The 20630-nt window shown below is 39.8% G+C and overlaps 1 protein-coding gene across 1 annotated transcript in view; it reads left to right on the top strand.

Annotated features, from left to right (window-relative positions):
- Positions 1–20630, top strand: part of LOC115210519 (cilia- and flagella-associated protein 54-like) — a 229776-nt gene that overhangs the window by 102920 nt on the left and 106226 nt on the right. Inside the window, exons 28-30 of the mRNA XM_036502203.1 lie at positions 1570–1696; positions 8332–8407; positions 20158–20190. Of these exons, the coding sequence (XP_036358096.1) occupies positions 1570–1696; positions 8332–8407; positions 20158–20190 (236 nt within the window). The remainder of the gene's footprint in view (positions 1–1569; positions 1697–8331; positions 8408–20157; positions 20191–20630) is intronic.

Below are 20630 nucleotides of genomic sequence, written 5' to 3'. Positions count from 1 at the left end.
GGGTCTCTGCAGTGATACCTTTCTTAATGCTGATGACTTATATGGTGTAATGGGTGCATTTTTTTATGGCACCAGCACTACTGATGTCATTATACAGCTCACAAGATTAAAATCCCATTTGATTGAATGGGGCAACAGTGAAGAGAGAGGCTGCTTTATGTGAAGAGATGAGAGGTTAGTGTATGAAAGAAGGGGCCAGAACATGATGTAGAAAGATTTATGAAAGACTTTTGGCCAATACAACTTGTCTAAATAAGTACATAAATTTATGTTTCAGTGTCTAATTATAGATACATATACACCATGTGATCAAAAGTATCCAGACACCCACCTGATAATGAAGTACAAGTTTGGGCCAACCTCCATCAGGAACACTGGCAGTCACTACAGTGTTGGCCCACCCTTAGCTTTGATGACAGCCTCCACTCTTGCAGGCATACTTTCAATCAGGTGGTGAAAGGTTTCAACACTTGACAGTCTCTAGGGGCTAACATGGGAGGTCGGCCTGAATTCTGCTGCCTAGCACTGTCTGCCAGCTACTAAGATCTCTGAGCATGTGTTCTGCATAGTAAATAGTAGTATTGTGGCAGCCTCTATGGTAAACACACGTTTCACAGGGTGTCCGGATACTTTTAATCATATAGTGTAATTGTGAATATTTGCAAAGGGAGAAATAGGAATTTAATTACACGTTCTGGTTAAGAAACATGTGTGCTGGTGCCACATTCATTCTGGTACCATGTTTTGTACTGGTGCTATGCTAAAAGCACTGTGCTGATTCCACAAAAAAAAAGCACCCAATATACACTGTAAAGTGGTTGGTGTTAGGAAGGGCATCCAGCCATAGAAACCATGCCAGAATAGACAGTAGAGTATGGTGTGGGCCCCTGGCCTTACCAGTTTCAGTCAAACTGTCCAACCCATGCCAGGATGGAAAACAGACATTAGATAGTGATGATGTTGGTGAGGATGATGATGGTGATGATGAGGAGGAGCAGGAGCAGGAGGAGGGGGAGGATGACATACTGTTGTGAAAGTATTCTGACCACCCACATATGACTAAAATCGGACTGACACATTGCTATAAAATAAAGAACTGTCAGCAATTCAGGAAGCAGTTTGCTATGAGCCGTTGGCAGAGAGCATTTAACCTCGTGTAACAGTAACATTAGTGCGTTGTGTAAATACTTCTTTCCCCCTGCTTTGTTAAATTACATATCTAACTCCAGAATATAAAACATACCGACCATATGTTTGATGGTCTGAGAGAAATATGTGCATTCACCCTTACTACTGACCAAGCCTCCTTTCTACTGAATCTTTTAATTTAATATTACAATGTGTAACAAGGTTTGTTAAGCAATATTTACCACATCTCATGTTATTTTCATTTCTCTGGGTGTTGGTAATTAAATTATCAAATTTTTCAATTGCCTGGGACAAAATATAGCTATTTAACTTACAAACCCTATTTCTGTGCATTTTTCTATTTGTTGTTAATTATCGTTTACCATAAAGATATTTGGTTAATAGGCTTTTTTTGTTTTTGTTTTTTTTTGTTTTTTACAGCAAGCAAACACAAAAAGAAAATGAGTTATCATGAATTCCTAATCCGTGTCCTCCACCAAGCCATTCATGAAAGAGAATATGCTTCTATTGAAAGTCTTTGTGATGAGTTGCATAATTTTTATGGCAGGTAAAACTACTAAGCATTCAGTACACTCTGTAAGGAGGTTGGTGTTAGGTAGGGCATCCAGTTGTAGAAATTATGCCAAAGATGACATTGGAACTTGGTGCAGCCCTGCAGCTTACTGGTTCCCTGTCAAACTGTTCTACCTATGCCAGAATTGAAAGCAGATGTTTAATAATAATAATAATAATAAAAATAATAATAATAATAATAATAATAATAATAATAATAATAATAATGATGATGATGATGATGAAGATGGCACCCACAGCAGCATATTGGCTGAGAGGACAGCCTCCCCCTCCAGTCACTAACTAGGGATTTTACTTACTTACTACTTAGTATGTAAAGTGAATAGATATTTATCTTTATTAGAGTTAAGATGTTTGAAATTTCATCTTAAATTGAAATAAATTACAGTTCTGCCTGACTTTGACATGAGTCCTTAATCCTGTTCATAAAATTAGGCTAAATTATTGATTTCTGTTTTACTAGTTAATTTCCTGTGAAGAGGAGTCTTTGTGTAAAATGAAAAATAAACATTACTGTAAGCTATAATAAATATAATGTAAAACATATCTGTAGAATTTTTAACCAGCACTGTATGTTACAATGAAAGTAAATGTTACATCTGTATATACAATATGTTATGGAGATAAAATGAAGAAACAACTGTACATGCTGCTTATTTCAATTCTAGTTGAAGTTTTGTCAGTAACTGTGCACCTTTGTCAGTAACTGTGCACCTTCCTTAATTATCTACAAACACACTGCTTATAAACCCATTGAAATTAGTGGCTAAGGTAAATAGATAATTGTATATTTAACACTTTCTTGGCAGCTGGTTTGAATATTATGTTACTGGTATGTTAACAGCATTTACCATTTCATCTTACACCTCCACCCATCTGAATAATACTTACATTGGTATGAGGCCACTGCATATTTGTAGAAGAAGGCATAGTCAACTGAATTCCTGAGCAAAGTCATCTACCTGGATTTCAATTGAGAATGGCAAGAAACATGGGATACTTGGAGCACTAACAACTAAGTTTGAGAAATATGTCAGAGAACTTGGAATTGACAAGAGGATAGAGCATGCTCTATTGGGGATAGCAAAGAGTTTGAGATTGGTATTTGGATGTTAGGTATCTTCCATGATACTTAACATCTAGGTACCAAGTCATATAGTTCATGAGAAAGAGACCCTGTAAGACATTTGACAACAGATGGCTGTCTGCTCTCACACAATTAACTGGAACAAGTAAAATTAAGAACTTTGAGAAGTAAAATATAATAATAATAATAATAATAATAATAATAATAATAATAATAGAAGATTGTAGCAAGATTATACCTACCTAGAAAGGAAGGTGGAAGAGGGTTAATATCAGTAGAAGACTGCATGGAGTTAGCTAGAGTAGATGTAGACTCCTATGTAGGTAATAGTGAAAAAAGTTTATTAAAAGCTGCTAGAGTCACAGCAAGACATAGGGAAACTAAAAACCTAAATGAAGTTAAAAACCAGAAAAAAAGAACAGAAATTATCTAACTAGAAAGAAAAGGCGTTTCATGGTAGATTCCCAAAGATAGTTGCAGCAGATAGTAGTAGTGAGACATGGTTATAGTAGCAGAAAGGAAAGATAAAGAGGGAGACAGTCATTTTGTTAGTAGCTGTACAAAATCAAGCATTAAGGACTAATTGGATATAAGCCAAGATAGACAAAAACCAAGTAGATTCCCAATGTAGGTTATGCAGATCAAAAGAGGAAAGCATTACCATTATAGTAAGTGAATGTAGCATGCTGGCACAGAAAGAATACAAGTAAAGACATGACAATCTAGGGAGAGTAATCCACTGAGAGCTAAGTAGAGAGCTAGGATTTGAACTTACTGATAAATAGTATGAACATGGACCCAGTAAAGTACTAGAAAGTAAGAAATATAAGATGTTGTGGGACTTGAACATTCATACAGACAGAGTAATAGAAGCTAGAAGGCTTGATTTGGTAGCAGTAGATAAAGAGAATAGAAAGTGCCAGATAACTGACTTTATAGTCCCAAATGATGAAAACATTAATATGAGAAGTATGGAAAAAAATAGCAAAGTACCAGGACCTAGCTATTGCATGACAGAGACTATGGAATATGCAGGTAAAATGTATCACAATAGTTATAGGTGCATTGAAAACTACCCTAAAGATCTGAACAGATGAATAGAGAAAAATAGGCATAAAATCCAGTTTAGTACAGCTCTAGAAAACAGTGTTATTAAGGACAGCTAGAATACTTAGGAGGGTTCTTGCCACCTAAGGTTACTTGTTGTAGCCCAATGTTTTGCTTTTCAAACAGTCTCATCTGTTGAGTGTATATGAAAATAATAATAGGACATGCTCAAAAAACTGCTCTGCTGAGGATTGTGAGGAGTTTGAGATTGGTGCTTGGGTGTTAGGTATCTTTCACAATACTTAGCATCTAAGTGCCAAGTCTTATAATTTGTGGAAAGAGACTCTGAGAGAGACAATAGGTTGCTGTCCACTCTCACTGAATTAACCAGAATAAGTAAGATGGAGTGTTCTGAGAAGTTAAATTTTATAATAATAATAATAATAATAATAATAATAATAATAATATTATTATTATTATTATTATTATTATTATTCTATGTTTGACTTTTGCTTTATGTCTGTACAAGTTGGCTCCAAGTCTCACCCAGAGACCTCAAGAGACAACAGGTTAGAAGTTCTGTGCCATATATTTGGGGGTTTTTTTCTTTTTTTTTTTCTGGTGTTGTACTAGTGAATGTCTAATACATAAAAAAAAATAAATAAATAAATAAAAAAAAGTTTGTTTTAAACCTTGGGATTACATAGAGAGTATTTTGCGTAGGATATGAGCAGTTCCCATGAGCACTATCTTTTGAATTTCTGCCATTTTGGGGTTTCCTGGTATCTGAGTTAGGTAGCAATCAGTCCCTTTCGCTATCATTCCCAGGGCACCTATGACAACAGGTATTGTTTTAGTCTTCAGCTTCCACATTTTGCTGATTTCTATTTCAAGATCTTTATATTTGCTCAGTTTTTGGTAGGTCATGACAGATACGTTTATATCGATTGGGACAGTCATATCAATGAGGAGGCATGTTCTTTGTCTGAAGTCTTTCAATATAATGTCTGGCCTATTTGCATCTATCTTCCTGTCAGTTTGAATGGTGAAGTTCCAGAGGAGTGAGATGTGGTCATTTTCAAGCACAGGAGGTGGATTGTGTTCCCACCAGTTTTTTTCATGGGGCAAATCCAGGTTTTTGCAAATTACCCAGTGAATATATTGTGCAGCTCTATCATGCCTACTGAGGTACTCTGTAGGCGCTAGAAGACTGCATTTGGAGACAACATGGTCAATGGTTTCATTTTGTTGTCGGCATACACGACATGTTGGGCTACTGCCGTTCTTTAATATGTTGGCCTGGTAGTTTCTTGTTGGTAGGCATTGATCTTGAGCTGCTATGATAAACCCCTCTGTTTCAGATTTTAAGCCAGAGGCCATTAGCCATTGATGGGTCAGGGCTTTGTCGATATCTGCATTATTCGCTCTCTTTGGGTATTTGCCATAGAGAGGTTTTTCTTGCCATTTATTATTCAGAATATCTAAGGCCGCAGTTTTGGCACGGGTTTTCATGCGCCTAGCTTTTTCTGTGCTTGTTTCTTGTATATTTATCTCTAATTCCGAAATTGGTTGTATTCGGAATTCACTTAGATATTCCTTTGCCTGTTTTGTGACTGAGTATGATGCTTTCTTGTTTTCATGTTTTGAGACAAGTTTTAACATCCAGTCCTCAGAGTTTTTCAGGTAGGTGTCTAGGCCAATTGTAGCAATCTTCATTGTTATTGCCAGTTGCAAAAGACCACGGCCTCCCTCTTTTCTTGGCAGATAGAGTCGTTCTGTATCTGCCTTAGGGTGGTGCATTCTATGCATTGTCAACAGTTTCCTTATTTTTCTGTCGAGCTGACATATTTCAGTAATTGACCAGTTAACAATATTGAAACTGTAAGTCACGACTGGTGTGGCTAATGCATTGATCGCTTCGATCCTGTTTCTTGCATTCAGCTCTGTCTTGAGTATTGCTCTCACTCTTCGATAGCATTCTCTCCTGATCCTTTCCTTCATCTCTGAATGCCTTATTCCGTTCCCTTCAATTACCCCTAGGTACTTGTAGCTCTCCGCTGGGTCTAGTTCTTTTATGACATTCTGTTGGTCAAGGTTAACGTTAGATGTTTCTGTCATTTTTCCTTTGATAAAGGTAGCCTTTGCACATTTATCGAGGCCGAATTGCATTCTGATGTCGTCACTGAATTGTTTGACTATCGCTAGTAAGCCCTTGAGTTGTTCGTCATTTTTAGCAAAAAGCTTTAAATCATCCATGTAAACGAGATGATTTATATTTTTATCAAACATTTTATACCCGTACTGCGCGTCATTGAGCAGCTTTGAGAGAGGTATTAAGGATAAACAATTATGTTTATTATTATTATTATTATTATCATTATATTATTATTATTATTATTATTATTATTATTTCTACTGTAGGCACAGTTCACCTTTGGAAACAGAGATGTTTCGTTCAACATTCTTAAACAAACCTTATTCAGAGAGCTTTTGAGTGGGATGGGCTACTTGACCTGAAGAAAATTCATACTGGGTCCCACCTACAAAGTCATGTGCTGTTTATCTTGATATAGGATCACCATGTCATGCACATATGGTTGCAGTACATGTGCCTGGTGTATCCTTATCAGATAGGTAGGCATGATGGGTATACTGGACTTCATATATTTTACCCCAGTGTTACTTTGATGGCATGCGCTGCTCTCTCACTCAATAATAATAATAATAATAATAATAATAATAATAATAATAATAATAAGTAGAATATAAAGCAAGCCATGACAGAGTCGGCCAGTATTTACACTGGACAATATGTCAGCATTATAAAATCAAAACCGCTGACAAATGGTATAAACACCATCCTGAAACTGTGACTGAAAGAGAAAATGTGTCGATTCTATGGGACTTACCCATACATACCGACAAAACTATAAAAGCTAATGAACCAGATATTATCATAAAAGATCAGACAAAAAGGATGTGTTTATTAATTGACATGGGTATTCCTTGTGATCACAATATAGCGGCGAAAGAATTTGACAAGATCAGTAAATATAAAGACTTGCTAATAGAAATTGAAAAAATGTGGCATCTCAAGGCGACTAAAGTATCAGTGATTGTAGGATCTCTAGGAATGATAAAAAAAGGTACTGAAACCTATTTGAAGATGATACCAGGCTTACCATCCTTACAGGAAGTGCAAAAATTGTGTTAACTGGAACAGCTCATGTACAGAGAAAAGCATTATCACTGTGAAAACAACATCCATTCATGAATTTATTTATTCATTAATTTTTTAAATACATATTTTACCTGTGAATTTGCGTAATCTGGGAATGCATACAATGAGCTTCTCTGCCCTAGGTGTACAGAAAACACTCAGCGAGAAACAGAAGAAAATTTGAAGAAAGAAGGAAAAAATAATAATAATAAAAATAATAAAAATAAAAATAATAATAATAATAATAATAATAATAATTTGTTCGTTTATTGGCCACAAGGGCTAACAAAAATCAATTAAAACATAAAGGGACAAAAACACAGGACGAAAGTTATAAAGGGTTTTGTCTGTTTGAAAAAATCCGTGTACAAAAGCAGGATAACAACGAAATGTAAGTAACAATTAAAACTCCCAATAGAGGGAGGCACTTCGAAAGGTTACATGTGGAAAAACCCATAAAAGCCACGGGAGCCTGGTCAAAAGGGGGGGTAGAGAGCCCCTTTCTCCTTTTATATTTCCTTTTAATTTTTCACAGGTGTATCCTCAGAATTGGTCCGTTCATACTGGCCATTCTTGCGACATTCACCCACCTTTCAATAAACTTGCTACCAGACATCACTTCCCTCTCTACTCTCATCTTCCTTTTCAAGTGAAACTTGAAAAAGTTGATGAGGCCTTGGCCAAAGAGGAAAGTGTCTGACCTTAGCCCTTTCAAACGGGTCCACCATATCACCTCTTTCGCTACAGCCACTAGGCAAAGGAAAACTGTCTTGCCCTCCTGGTTAAAGGAGGTCGGCGGGGCAATCCTCACTATGGATTCAGCTGATAGCCGGATCCGTCCTTTATGCGACAGTAGCTGAACATAAACCCATAGTTTAGCAATACTCGGGCACTGGACGAGTGCGTGCAGAATGGTTTCGTCATCCTGGGTGCACCTCGGGCAGGCCCGTCTGATGGCACTTCCATGCCAGTAGAGTTTATCTCGAACAGGCAGAGCCCCTTGGTAGCACTGCCAGGCGAGGGACCTTTGGAAATTATCCATTGGCCCCCGGCCCGAAAGTTTTCCCGAACAGACTGTTTAGCTCGTTATCGTCAACGCCTAGAGTTTCCCCTAGAGTTTCAAGATTCCTTTACTTCATTTACTTGTTATTAGGTTAATTTCTAATTCTAAAGGTTTTTCACTATAATTTTGGTATATGTAAGCAATTTTGTAAAATGATACTATCTTACTAATATTGAATTATTCTCATTTTAGGAAATTAAATCTTTCTCCAAAACCTCCAATTAAAGGTAAAGGAGCTGCAACTATGGTGGAATACAATAAAAAACAGGTAAAGTAAATTAAGTTTATATTTTACGAAATGTGGAGGTGCATGGCTTAGTGGTTAGGGTGTCAGCATCATGATTGTAAGATTGTGGTTTCGATTCCTGGACTGGGTGACGCGTTGTGTTCTTGAGCAAAACACTTCATTTCATGTTGCTCCAGTCCACTCAGCTGGCAAAAATGAGTAACGCTGCGATGGACTGGCATCCCGTCCATCTGGGGAACACATCTCTGTAAGGCAGACACCCCTCAAAATAGAGTGTCTCCCACTACCCCTGCAAACAAATTGGATCCCCACACATGCACAGACCCCCAACATTTACATTACACACAAATTACACACAGCATGCTAACAAAAAAAAACCACGACTTTATCCTTTATACAAAGAAAACAAATCAATGAACACAGCTATATATACCTACACCCCCAGATAGAATTATGCATAAGACACCACTTCACATATCACACACCCCATCCTTGCATGAGCACCACATTAATAATACACACCTTCCCCAATTCAAGATAACTCATGCCTGCTTAACAGCACAGCTAACCAAGGAACATAACTCTTAACCTAATCCCCTAGCCCTTTTTTTTGTTTCACCACCTTTTTCACAGCTGCCACTGATCGGTTGTGCTAATCCACCTCCAACAATAGAGAGCAGTTGCCATATTCCTTTCCATATCGGCTAACTCTGATGAAGAATTGCAGCGTGGAAGGTGTTTGTAAGCCATTTAAGAAACACACAAAAGCCGTTCGATTCCCTTCAACATTTAAGTTTAATTTGTCAAAATATTTTCATCGCTTTAAGACTGGGACCTGTTCACTGACAAAAATCCGTGCTAAATGTTGAAGTGAATCGAATGGCTTTTGTATGTTTCTTAAATGGCTTACAAACACCTTCTACGCTGCAATTGTTTTCATTTCAGCACTCGATCTCAGGTCAAATCACTTGCTATGCAAGTACATCTCCATAACTCTGATGAGTTATATATGTATATATACATATATATACTGTGTGTATATATACATATATATCATCATCATCATCATCATCATCATCGTTTAACGTCCGTTCTCCATGCTAGCATGGGTTGGACGGTTCGACCGGGGTTCTGGGAAGCCAGAAGGCTGCACCAGGCTCCAGTCTAATCTGGCAATGTTTCTACAGCTGGATGCCCTTCCTAACGCCAACCACTCCGTGAGTGTAGTGGGTGCTTTTTACGTGCCACCTGCACAGGTGCCAGGCGAGGCTGGCAACGGCCACGGTCGGATTGGTGTATTTTATGTGCCACCGGCACGGAAGCCAGTCGAGGCGGTGCTGGCATCGGCCACGAGTCGAATAGTGCTTTTTACGTACCACCAGACCAGGGATCCTGGCTGGTTCAATTCGATTTCGATTTTGCTTGCCCCAACATGTCTTCACAAGCAAAGGGGGTTGGCATGGGTGCCTGTCGTACGGTCGGATTGGAGTATTTTACGTGCCACCGACACGGAAGCCAGTCGAAGCGGCACTGGCATCGGCCACGAGTCGGATAGTGCTTTTTACGTACCACCAGACCAGGGATCCTGGCTGGTTCAATTCGGTTTCGATTTCGCTTGCCCCAACATGTCTTCGCAAGCAGGGGGGGTTGGCATGGGTGTCTGTCGTCGGATGAGGTTCTATATCGACTTCGCTTGCCTCAACAGGTCTTTGTGTCCAAGGGAGGAAAGGCATTCATAAGTGGGCTGGGCTCACTTGTCCTGCCTGGTCTTCTCACGTACAGAATATTTCCAAAGGTCTCGGTCGCTGGTCATTTCCTCAGTGAGGCCTAAAGTTCGAAGGTCGTGCTTCACCACCTCGTCCCAGGTTTTCCTGGGTCTACCTCTTCCACGGGTTCCCTCAACTGCTAGGGATTGGCACTTTCTCACACACCTATCTTCATCCATTCTCGCCACATGACCATACCAGCGCAATCGTCTCTCTTGCACACCACAACTGATGCTTCTTAGGTACAACATTTCTCTCAAGGTGCTAACGCTCTGTCGAGTATGTACACTGACATTACACATCCATCGGAGCATACTGGCTTCATTCCTCACGAGCTTACGCATGTCCTCAGCAGTCACAGCCCATGTTTCACTGCCATGTAGCATGGCTGTTCGTACATATGCGTCATACAGTCTACCTTTTACTCTGGGCAAGAGGCCTTTAGTCACCAGCAGAGGTAAGAGCTCCCTAAACTTTGCCCAGGCTATTCTTATTCTAGCAGTTACACTTTCAGCGCACCCACCCCCACTACTGACTTGGTCACCTAGATAACGGAAGCTATCAACTACTTCTAGTTTTTCCCCCTGGAAAGTGACGGAAGTTGTTTTCTGCAGATTTTCGGAGGTTAATGCTCCCGAGCATCTGCCACATACAAAAACTATCTTCCCAGTTAGCCTACCTTTGACATTGCTGCACCTCTTATATGTCCATAGCTTACACTGGGTACATCTTATAGAGTTTCTACCTACACCTTTTCTACAGATCGAGCAGGGCCATCTTCCTGAAGACATTTGTGGATTGTCTATCTTCCTACTTATTAGTACTTTGGTTTTAGCTAGGTTGACTCTAAGGCCCCTCGATTCTAAACCCTCCTTCCACACCTGGAACTTCTCCTCCAGTTCTGATAGTGACTCAGCAATAAGAGCAAGGTCGTCAGCATAGAGGAGCTCCCAGGGACAGCCTGTCTTGAATTCCTCCGTAATTGCTTGGAGTACTATGATAAATAGGAGGGGGCTGAGTACTGAACCCTGGTGGACCCCAACCTCTACTTTGAATTCTTCTGTGTACATGTTGCCAACCCTAACCTTACTTACGGCATCTCTGTACATGGCTTGCACAGTCCTCACCAGCCATTCATCTATCCCTAATTTCCTCATTGACCACCAGATGAGGGATCGGGGGACCCTATCAAAAGCTTTCTCCATGTCAACGAAAGCCAGGTAAGGGGCTTATCTTTGGCTAGGTATTTCTCCTGCAGCTGCCTTACCAGGAATATAGCATCAGTGGTACTTTTCCCTGGCACGAACCCAAACTGCATCTCATCTAAACTAACTCTCTCTCTAATTAGTTGGGCTATGACCCTCTCCGTAACCTTCATTACTTGATCCAACAGCTTGATACCTCTGTAATTATTTGTATCTAGGGCATCACCTTTACCTTTGTAGCAGTTGACGAGTATGCTGCTGCACCAGTCATTGGGTATGACTCCTTCGTGTATCACCTGGTTGACTATACGGGTGACTAGGTTATAGCCGACACTGCCAGATATTTTGAGCATCTCTGCAGTAATTCCTGATGGGCTTGGGGCTTTCCCTGTCTTCATGCTTCTAATTGCCTTAGCTACCACGGAACTATCAACTCGGATAGCTGGTCCCTCTGTTGGGTCAACATTCGGCAGACTCTCTTTATCCCATTCATTTTCTTTATTCAGCAACCTTTCATAGTGGCATCTCCAAACCTCTCTCTTTGCATCCTCATTTAGCGCAAGTGAACCATCATCCATGCGAACACACTTCTCTCCTACCACATCACGATTCTCTCTCACACACTGTCTTGCAATACGAAATACCTCAAGTCTTTCATCCTCACGGCTCAGAACATTGGCAAATTTTTCTTATCCGCTTCCCCTCTGGCTAAATAAACCTGTCTCCTAGCTTCCCTTCTGGCTGTCTGATACCATTCCCTGCTACCACCGTTCTTCCAGTCCTTCCAAGCCTGTCTCTTTTGTCTAATAGCCCTGTCAACCACAGTGTTCCAACATATATATATATATACATATATATATATACACATATATATATATATATATATATATATATATATATAACCTACCTTAAAATTTACTGTACAACCTATATAAAACTTATCTAAATTATCCTCATCCTTAACAACGCATTTATAAATTGCATTAGTAATTAGTTAGACCCCCATCAAGGGGACATAATCCATGGTTTCTACAATTACATGGTTTCCCAGGGCCATTCCTAACATTATTTCTACTACCAATATTACTTGTCCGATTTCCCACATTCACTCCTTCACGTCTCTCATTACTGGGGTTCGATACACCCAGCGGGAGCAACATGTTGGCATTACTAACCTTAGACGTATCAGAACTTACCTGCTCAGAACCGGGGTTTCCATCAGCAGAATAAATATTTAAAAAAATTTTTTTTTAATTTTTAAAAAATATTTTAATTGCCTCTAAAACTTTTTTAGTCGGTAGATATTTATTTTATTTTTATTTTTACCTTTACTTATTTCATATTTGTCTATTAGGTTTTTTGGTAGTTTTTGTTTGAATGTTTAGCCGTTTATATTTAAAATTTTTGATAGGCTGTTCTATTAGTATTTTATTCGATTATATACTTTTACTTTCTGTGATTTTATATGTATTATTTTTTATGTGTTTTGGAACCATGGTGATTTTTATATATGGTTAAATGTTTGAGGGGTGGTGTTGTATGTAAAGTCGTTGACCCAAACTTAATATTTGTTCTATAACCGATTCTTCTTTATCTTCATCTCATTTATATTTGAGCCCTTCTTTAAGTCCTATAAACCTTTTTGTTTCTATTAGAAGAGACAAATATTATTTCTTGTTATATATATATATATATATATATATATATATAACAAAACTATTGAAAAGGTTGCAAGACGCAATGAAAATTTTAGAAAAATGAAAAAGAAATGATTGGAAATTTTACTGGTGAGTGTGTTAAATTATAAGGCACCAAAAGAGAATGACTCTCCCCAGACACAACAGTATATATTTATATATATATATATATATATATATATATATATATATATGTGTACATATGTATATACATGTATATGTATGTATATATGTATATGTATAAATATATATATATGTATATATATAAATTAATATATGTATGTATATGTATACGTGTGTGTGTGTGTGTGTCTGCGTGTGTGTGCATGTGTGTCTATGTTTGTACCCCCACCATCACTTAATAACTGATGTTGCTGTGTTTATGTCTCCATAACTTAGCCGTTCGGCAACACATACCGATAGAATATGTACCAGGCTTGCAAAGAATAAATCCTGGTGTCGATTTCTTTGACTAAAAGTGGTGTTCTAGCTTGGCTACAGTCACATGACTGAATCAATTAAAACAATAAAAAACTATGCCATTTTAATCCCAAGCAATGCTACATGTTTCTCCTAGTACATATATATATATATATATATATGAAACACTGACGGGGTTGGAGGCGTGGGTATACTTCTTGCTGAAAAATGGGTAGATAAGGTACTTGAGGTAATCAGAGTAAGTGACAGAATACTTAAGATTAGAATAGTGCTTCATCATGGATTAGCAACCATTATATCGGCCTATGCCCCTCAGCCAGGGCTACCTGATGGACAGAAAGACCAATTCTATGACGCCTTACTGCAGACTACCTCGTTGACGAACAACAGAGACCTTCTCTTTGTGGCTGGTGATTTCAATGGGCATGTTGGAAAACATGCTGGGGGCTTCCATGGTGTACCTGGAGGCTATGGCTATGGTTCCCGCAACAAGGAGGGAACCAGGCTCCTGGAGTTCTGCGACGCAAATGATCTCATGGTTTGCAACACTAACTTCAGGAAACCTACCAGCCACCTAGTCACCTACCGATCGGGTCGACATACCAGCCAAATTGACTACATCCTTGCCAGGAAAAGGGAAAGATGGCTGCTTATAAATGCCAAAACCTTCCCAGGCGAAAAATGTACCCCACAACATAGACTGGTAGTTAGTGACTTTAGGATCAGGACTAAGAGGATGACCAGAAGACGACCAACATGGAGAAGAAGGATCTAGAAGCTTAAAGATCCTGCAAATGGACAGAGATTTAGGGACATATTACTTGAAACCTTTGACGAAGTAGAAGGGGATAGAGCATCACAGGGGGTAGAAGACAACTGGACGTTTCTAAGGGACAACCTGCTGAGAGCCACTGACCAGATCTGTGTCTGGTGCAAAGTCCCCTCTCGACCTAGAATAACGTGGTGGTGGAACAATGTTGTAGACAGGGCTATTAGAGAAAAGAGACAGGCTTGGAAGGACTGGAAAAATGGGGGTAGCAGGGAATTGTATCAGACTGCCAAAAGAGAAGCTAGGAGACAGGTTTATTTAGCCAGAGAGGAAGCAGATAAGAAAAAATTTGCCAATGTTCTGCGCCGTGAGGACCAAAGACTTGAGGTATTTCGCGTTGCAAGACAGTGTGTGAGAGAGAATCATGATGTGGTAGGAGAGAAATGTGTTCGCATGGATGATGGTTCACTTGCGCTAAATGAGGATGCAAAGAGAGAGGTGTGGAGACGCCACTATGAAAGGTTGCTGAATGAAGAAAATGAATGGGATAAAGAGAGTCTGCCGAATGTCGACCCAACAGAGGGACCAGCTATCCGAGTTGACAGTTTCTTGGTAATTGAGGCAATTAGAAGCATGAAGACAGGGAAAGCCCAGGCTATAGCCTAGTCACCCGTATAGTTAACCAGGTAATACACGAAGGAGTCATACCCAATGACTGGTGTAGCAGCATAATAGTCAACTGCTACAAAGGTAAAGGTGACGCCCTAGATACAAATAATTACAGGTATCAAGCTGTTGGATCAGGTAATGAAGGTTATGGAGAGGGTCATAGCCCAACTATTTAGAGAGAGAGTTAGTTTAGATGAGATGCAGTTTGGATTCATGCCAGGGAAAAGCACCACTGATGCCATATTCCTGGTAAGACAGCTGCAGGAGAAATATCTAACCAAAGATAAGCCCCTGTACCTGGCTTTCGTTGACATGTAGAAAGCTTTCGACAGGGTCCCCCGATCTCTTATCTGGTGGTCAATGAGGACATTAGGGATAGATGAATGGTTAGTGAGAGCTGTGCAAGCCATGTATAGGGACGCTGCTAGTAAGGTGAGGGTTGGCTACGAGTACAGTGAAGAATTCCGGGTAGAGGTAGGGGTCCACCAAGGTTCAGTCCTCAGCCCCCTCCTATTTATCGTAGTCCTCCAGGCAATAACGGAGGAATTCAAGACAGGATGCCCCTGGGAGCTCCTCTATGCTGATGACCTTGCTCTAATTGCTGAGTCACTATCAGAACTGGAGGAGAAGTTTCAGGTGTGGAAGCAAGGATTAGAATCGAAGGGCCTTAGAGTCAACCTAGCTAAAACCAAAGTCCTAATAAGTAGGAAGGTAGACAAGTCACAAACGCCTTTAGGTAGATGGCCTTGCTCGATCTGTAGGAAAGGCGTAGGTAGAAACTCTATAAGATGCACCAAGTATAAGCTATGGACACACAAGAGGTGCAGCAACGTCAAGGGAAGGCTAACTAGGAAGATAGTTTTTGTATGTGGCAGATGCTCAGGAGCAACAAACACCGAAAATGCTCTGAGACCAACTCCCGTCACTTTCCAGGGAGAAAAACTAGAAATAGTTGATAGCTTCCGTTACCTAGGTGACCAAGTCAGTAGTGGGGGCAGATGTGTTGCAAGTGTAACTGCTAGAGTAAGAATAGCTTGGGCAAAGTTCAGAGAGCTCTTACCTCTGCTAGGGACAAAAAGCCTCTCGCTCAGAGTAAAAGGTAGACTGTATGATGCTTGTGTACGAACAGCCATGCTACATGGCAGTGAAACATGGGACGTGACTGCTGAGGATATGCGTAATCTCGCAAGAAATGAAGCCAGTATGTTCCGATGGATGTGTAATGTCAGTGTTCATACTTGACAGAGTGTAAGTACCTTGAGAGAGAAGTTGGACCTAAGAAGCATCATTTGCTGTGTGCTAGAGAGACGTTTGTGCTGGTATGGCCATGTGGCGAGAATGAATGAAGATAGTTGTGTGAAAATCAAAAAATCAAAAAATCAAAAATCAAAATTGATCAACATGAATGGAAATTGTCGCTGTGATATCAGTGTTGGTGGCACATAAGAGAACCATCCGAACGTGGCCGTTGCCAGTGCTGCCCTGACTGGCTTCCGTGCCAGTGGCACGTAAAAAGCACCATCCGATCGTGGCCGTTGCCAGCCTTGCCTGGCCTCTGTGCTGGTGGCACGTAAAAAGCACCATCCGACCATGACCGTTTGCCAGACTTGTCTGGCACCTGTGCAGGTGGCACGTAAAAAGCACCCACTACACTCATGGAGTGGTTGGCGTTAGGAAGGGCATCCAGCCGTAGAAACATTGCCAGATCAGACTGGGCCTGGTGCAGCCTTCTGGCTTCCAAGACCCCAGTTGCACCGTCCAACCCATGCCAGCATGGAAAGCGGACGCTAAACGATGATGATGATGATGATATATATATGTGAGGGGAAGTCAAAAATTATTTACACTTTTGCCATTATATATCTTTATTATTGTTATACTGTTTTTTGGGCATATGCGCTTATATTTGGCACTTTTGTGGTCCTGTGATTGAAGTTTGAGCACTGTCTCTTTATTGTGCTAAAAGCTTCCTATGAATTTCAGCACCTGACACACCTTCTGACCAGAGAAATCAGATCATTGATCTTTGTTCTTCTTTGGTGCACATTGCTAGTGGAGCGAGCATGTTTACACTGTAAAACCAGAAAGAAAAACAGCATAGTCTGGCTCAAACTTCAATCATGTGACCACAATAGTACCAACTATAAGCGTGCATGTGCAGAAGGCAGTGTGACAGTAATAAAGATATGTCTATATATATATATATATATATATTGGGTCATCCCATAAATAATGCAGTTTTTTTTATACTTCTTTTATTTTTCATAATTAAGAAAGTTTTTTTTCATCTAAAATATACTCTCCTTCATTTTATACAATGCTATTACATCTATCTGGTAGACTTGCAAGGCCCCTCTTCCAAAATTCACTCATCTGTGATGAAAAATACTCCTGCAGTACTGTTCTGGCCTTGTCTACAGAATTCATATATTTTCTGTCCGAGTCTGTTACACATCAGAAAAAGATACATCATCATTGTTTAATATCCACCTTCCATGCCAGTATGGGTTGGATGGTTTGACAGGAGGCAGGCAGGTAGAAGACTACACCAGGTTTCTGTGTCTGTTTTGGCATGGTGTTTATGGTTGGATGCCCTTCCTAACACCAACCACCCCACAGAGTGGACTCAGTGGTTTTTATGTACCACCAGCACAAGCAAGGTTGGTTTTGGCATGATTTTTACAGCTGGATGCCCTACCACTTCACAATATAGACTGGATACTTTTTACATGGCACCGGCAAGGTCACCAAGACAAGGAATTTTTGAGAGGGGAGGAGGCATTGGAGGAGGTGACCATATGTCAGATGATGAAAGGTTATAGTGAGACAGAGACAGAAACAGAGAGATAAATTGTAGCAATTGCCAGTGAATGCCTTCAAGGTATGGAGGTCATAATATATGTGGCCAGGTATTGCCAAGAAGGCATGAGTTGGGAGTAGTGGTGGGGATTGCAGTGACTGGTGAGAACCTGGGTATAAAGTGGGGGAGGGGAAACAGTGAGCAGTGCAGGGAGGGCAGGGATGGCAAGTGGGAGATAATCATAATGTATGAAGAGGAAATGTGAGGAAGAGAAAAGATTCAGTTTGGAAGAGGAGATGTTGATTGGTTTCTTGAGGTAGGGTGTGTGAAAATTTTATCCTTACATATGGGTGGGACATAATTTTTCTAGCACTCAATTTCACTGACATAGGCAGGTCTTCTCTAGAAGCTCATATCACCAAACATCTCAGGCCATTGTCTTTTCTACATGACCTGCAACAGTCCTGAGATCTTCCTGGGTCTCCCTCTTCCACAGGTACCATCCACTTTTAGTCACTGGCACTTCTTTATATAACTGTCTTTATTCATATGCATTACATGTCCAAATCAAAGTAGTCTCCTCTCCTACATGCCACATTTAATTTCTGTTATACCTAACTTTTCTCTCAACACATTTGCACTTTATCTTGTACACTGATGTTGCACATCTTAGCGAAGCATACTGCCTTCATTCCTCTCTAGTCTATGCATGTCTTCTGCATTCTGAGCCTATGTTTCACTACCATGGAGTAAAGCCGATCATACACAAGCATCATACAATGTATCTTTCACTCTGAGAGAGAGTCCTTTTGTTGCCAACAGAAGTAATAGCTCTCTGAACTTGTTCCATCTTATTCTTATTCTAGAAACAATACTTTCAAAGCATCTACCACCATTACTAATCTGGTCACCTAAGTAACAGAAACTATCTACCACCTCAAGAGAGCCTTCTGGGCATTTGAGAGGGTCTAAGTCTAGAGTTCTCTTAGTGCTTGTTGTTCCTGCACATCTGCCACACATGCAGGTGACATTATCTGTTAATCTGCCTGTGATTCCCTTATGTGTCCATTGCTTACACTGGGTGCAGTATATGGAATTACTTCCCACTCCTTTCCTACATATTGAGCAGGGCCATTTACTTGATGGAAAGAGAGTCTTATCTGCTTTCTCGCTGACAACAACTTCGTTATTTGCTAGGTTAACTTTAAGGCCCTTTGATTCTAGGTTTTGCTTCCATACTTGGAATCCAGTTTTGAATTCCTCTGTTATGACCTGGAGGACTATGATGAATAAGAGTGTTCTAAGAACCGAGCCCTGGTGAACCCCTACCTGTATGCTAAATTTATCACTGTATTCATGGCTGACTCTCACCTTACTAACAGCATTGCTGTACATGGCTTTTACAGCTCTAACAAGCCACTCCTAACTTCCTTAGAGACCACCAGATAACAGCAGGGAACTCTGTCAAAAGCTTTCTCCAGGTCAATGAAAGCTAAGTACAATGGTTTACTTTTGGCCAAATACTTTTCTTGTAACTGTCTCACTAGGAAGATGGTATCTTTAGTACTCTTCCCAGGAACAAAACTACACAACATCTCATCTAGTTTAATTCTATTCCTAATCAATTGAGCTCCAACTCCCTCAATAAATTTCATGACCTGGTCAAGCAGTTTGATACCACTGTACTTGTTTCTATCTAAGGCATCACCTTTACCCTTGTAGCAGCTAACTATAATACTACTACACCAATCATTGGGGATGACACCTTCCTGAGTAACCTGATTAACTATGTGAGTGACTAGGCTGTATCCCACACCACCGGATATTTTAATCATCTCAGCAGTGATACCCAATGACATAGGGGATTTCCTTGTCTTCACATCCTTAATTGCCATATCTATTATACTACTATCAATTCTGATGACTGGTCCCTCAATTGGTTCAATAATTGAAAGACTCTCCCTGTTTCATTCATTTTCCACAGTTAATAACCTTTCATAGTGGCACCTCCATGCATCTTTCTTTTCTGAGTCACTAAGTGCAAGCATACCATTATCCATTCATGCACATTTCTCATCCACCACATTTCTATTCTCTCTGATACACTGCTTTGCAATCCTGAACACCTCATGCCTCTGATCCTCATGCTGTAGAACATTTGCAAATCTCTGCTATTCCTTTCACTATGTAACCATGTCGCCTAGCTTCCCTTTTGGTTACCTGACATAATTCTCTGCTTCCATAATTTTTCCAGTCTTTCCAGGGATATTTATTTCTCATTTTTATTGTAATAAAGCATTTGTCCCAGAATAGTTAAAAATTTTACTTTCTGTGTGAGACTAAAAGTAGATTTTGTGTTGATAACTGTGGGTAGTAAACAAAATTCTCTAAGTATTCTTAAAATAAATATCTTTGTATTTTTAGAGTCTGACTGAGTCAATGGCACAACGGAAAAAGGTACAGATATATTTATTTCCTATTCTTATTGCAATAAAATGTTTGTCTCTCAAAAGTTCAAAATTTTACTTTTAGTGTAAGACTAAAAAGAAAATCTTAAGCTGTTCATCTTCAAAAGTTTGAGCATTAAAAGTTTCCAGAATTTAAAAATGAGAAGAGCATTTTTGCAATGGCTAGGTACGAGGGACGTTCAATAAGTAATGCCTCTGACCCACTTGCAGTTGTTTGATCTAGCTGAAATTTTGCATGTGCAATCATTTATATCTCTATAGAATAAGTGGCAAATTACAGCTCTGAATTAATTGTGGTTTCTGATTTACAGGTGTTTGAACCGAGTCAAGTGTGAAATGGAGCCTGTTGAGTGTCGAGCAGTGATCCGGTTTTTGTATTTGAAAGGACGCACACCACGGGAGACTTTTGATGAAATGAAAGTAACTTAT

The sequence above is a fragment of the Octopus sinensis genome, linkage group LG4, assembly GCF_006345805.1.
Source record: "Octopus sinensis linkage group LG4, ASM634580v1, whole genome shotgun sequence".
Classification (NCBI taxonomy): domain Eukaryota; kingdom Metazoa; phylum Mollusca; class Cephalopoda; order Octopoda; family Octopodidae; genus Octopus; species Octopus sinensis.
Note: the sequence above shows the minus strand (reverse complement) of the source record. Positions and strands in the feature narration are given on the sequence as shown.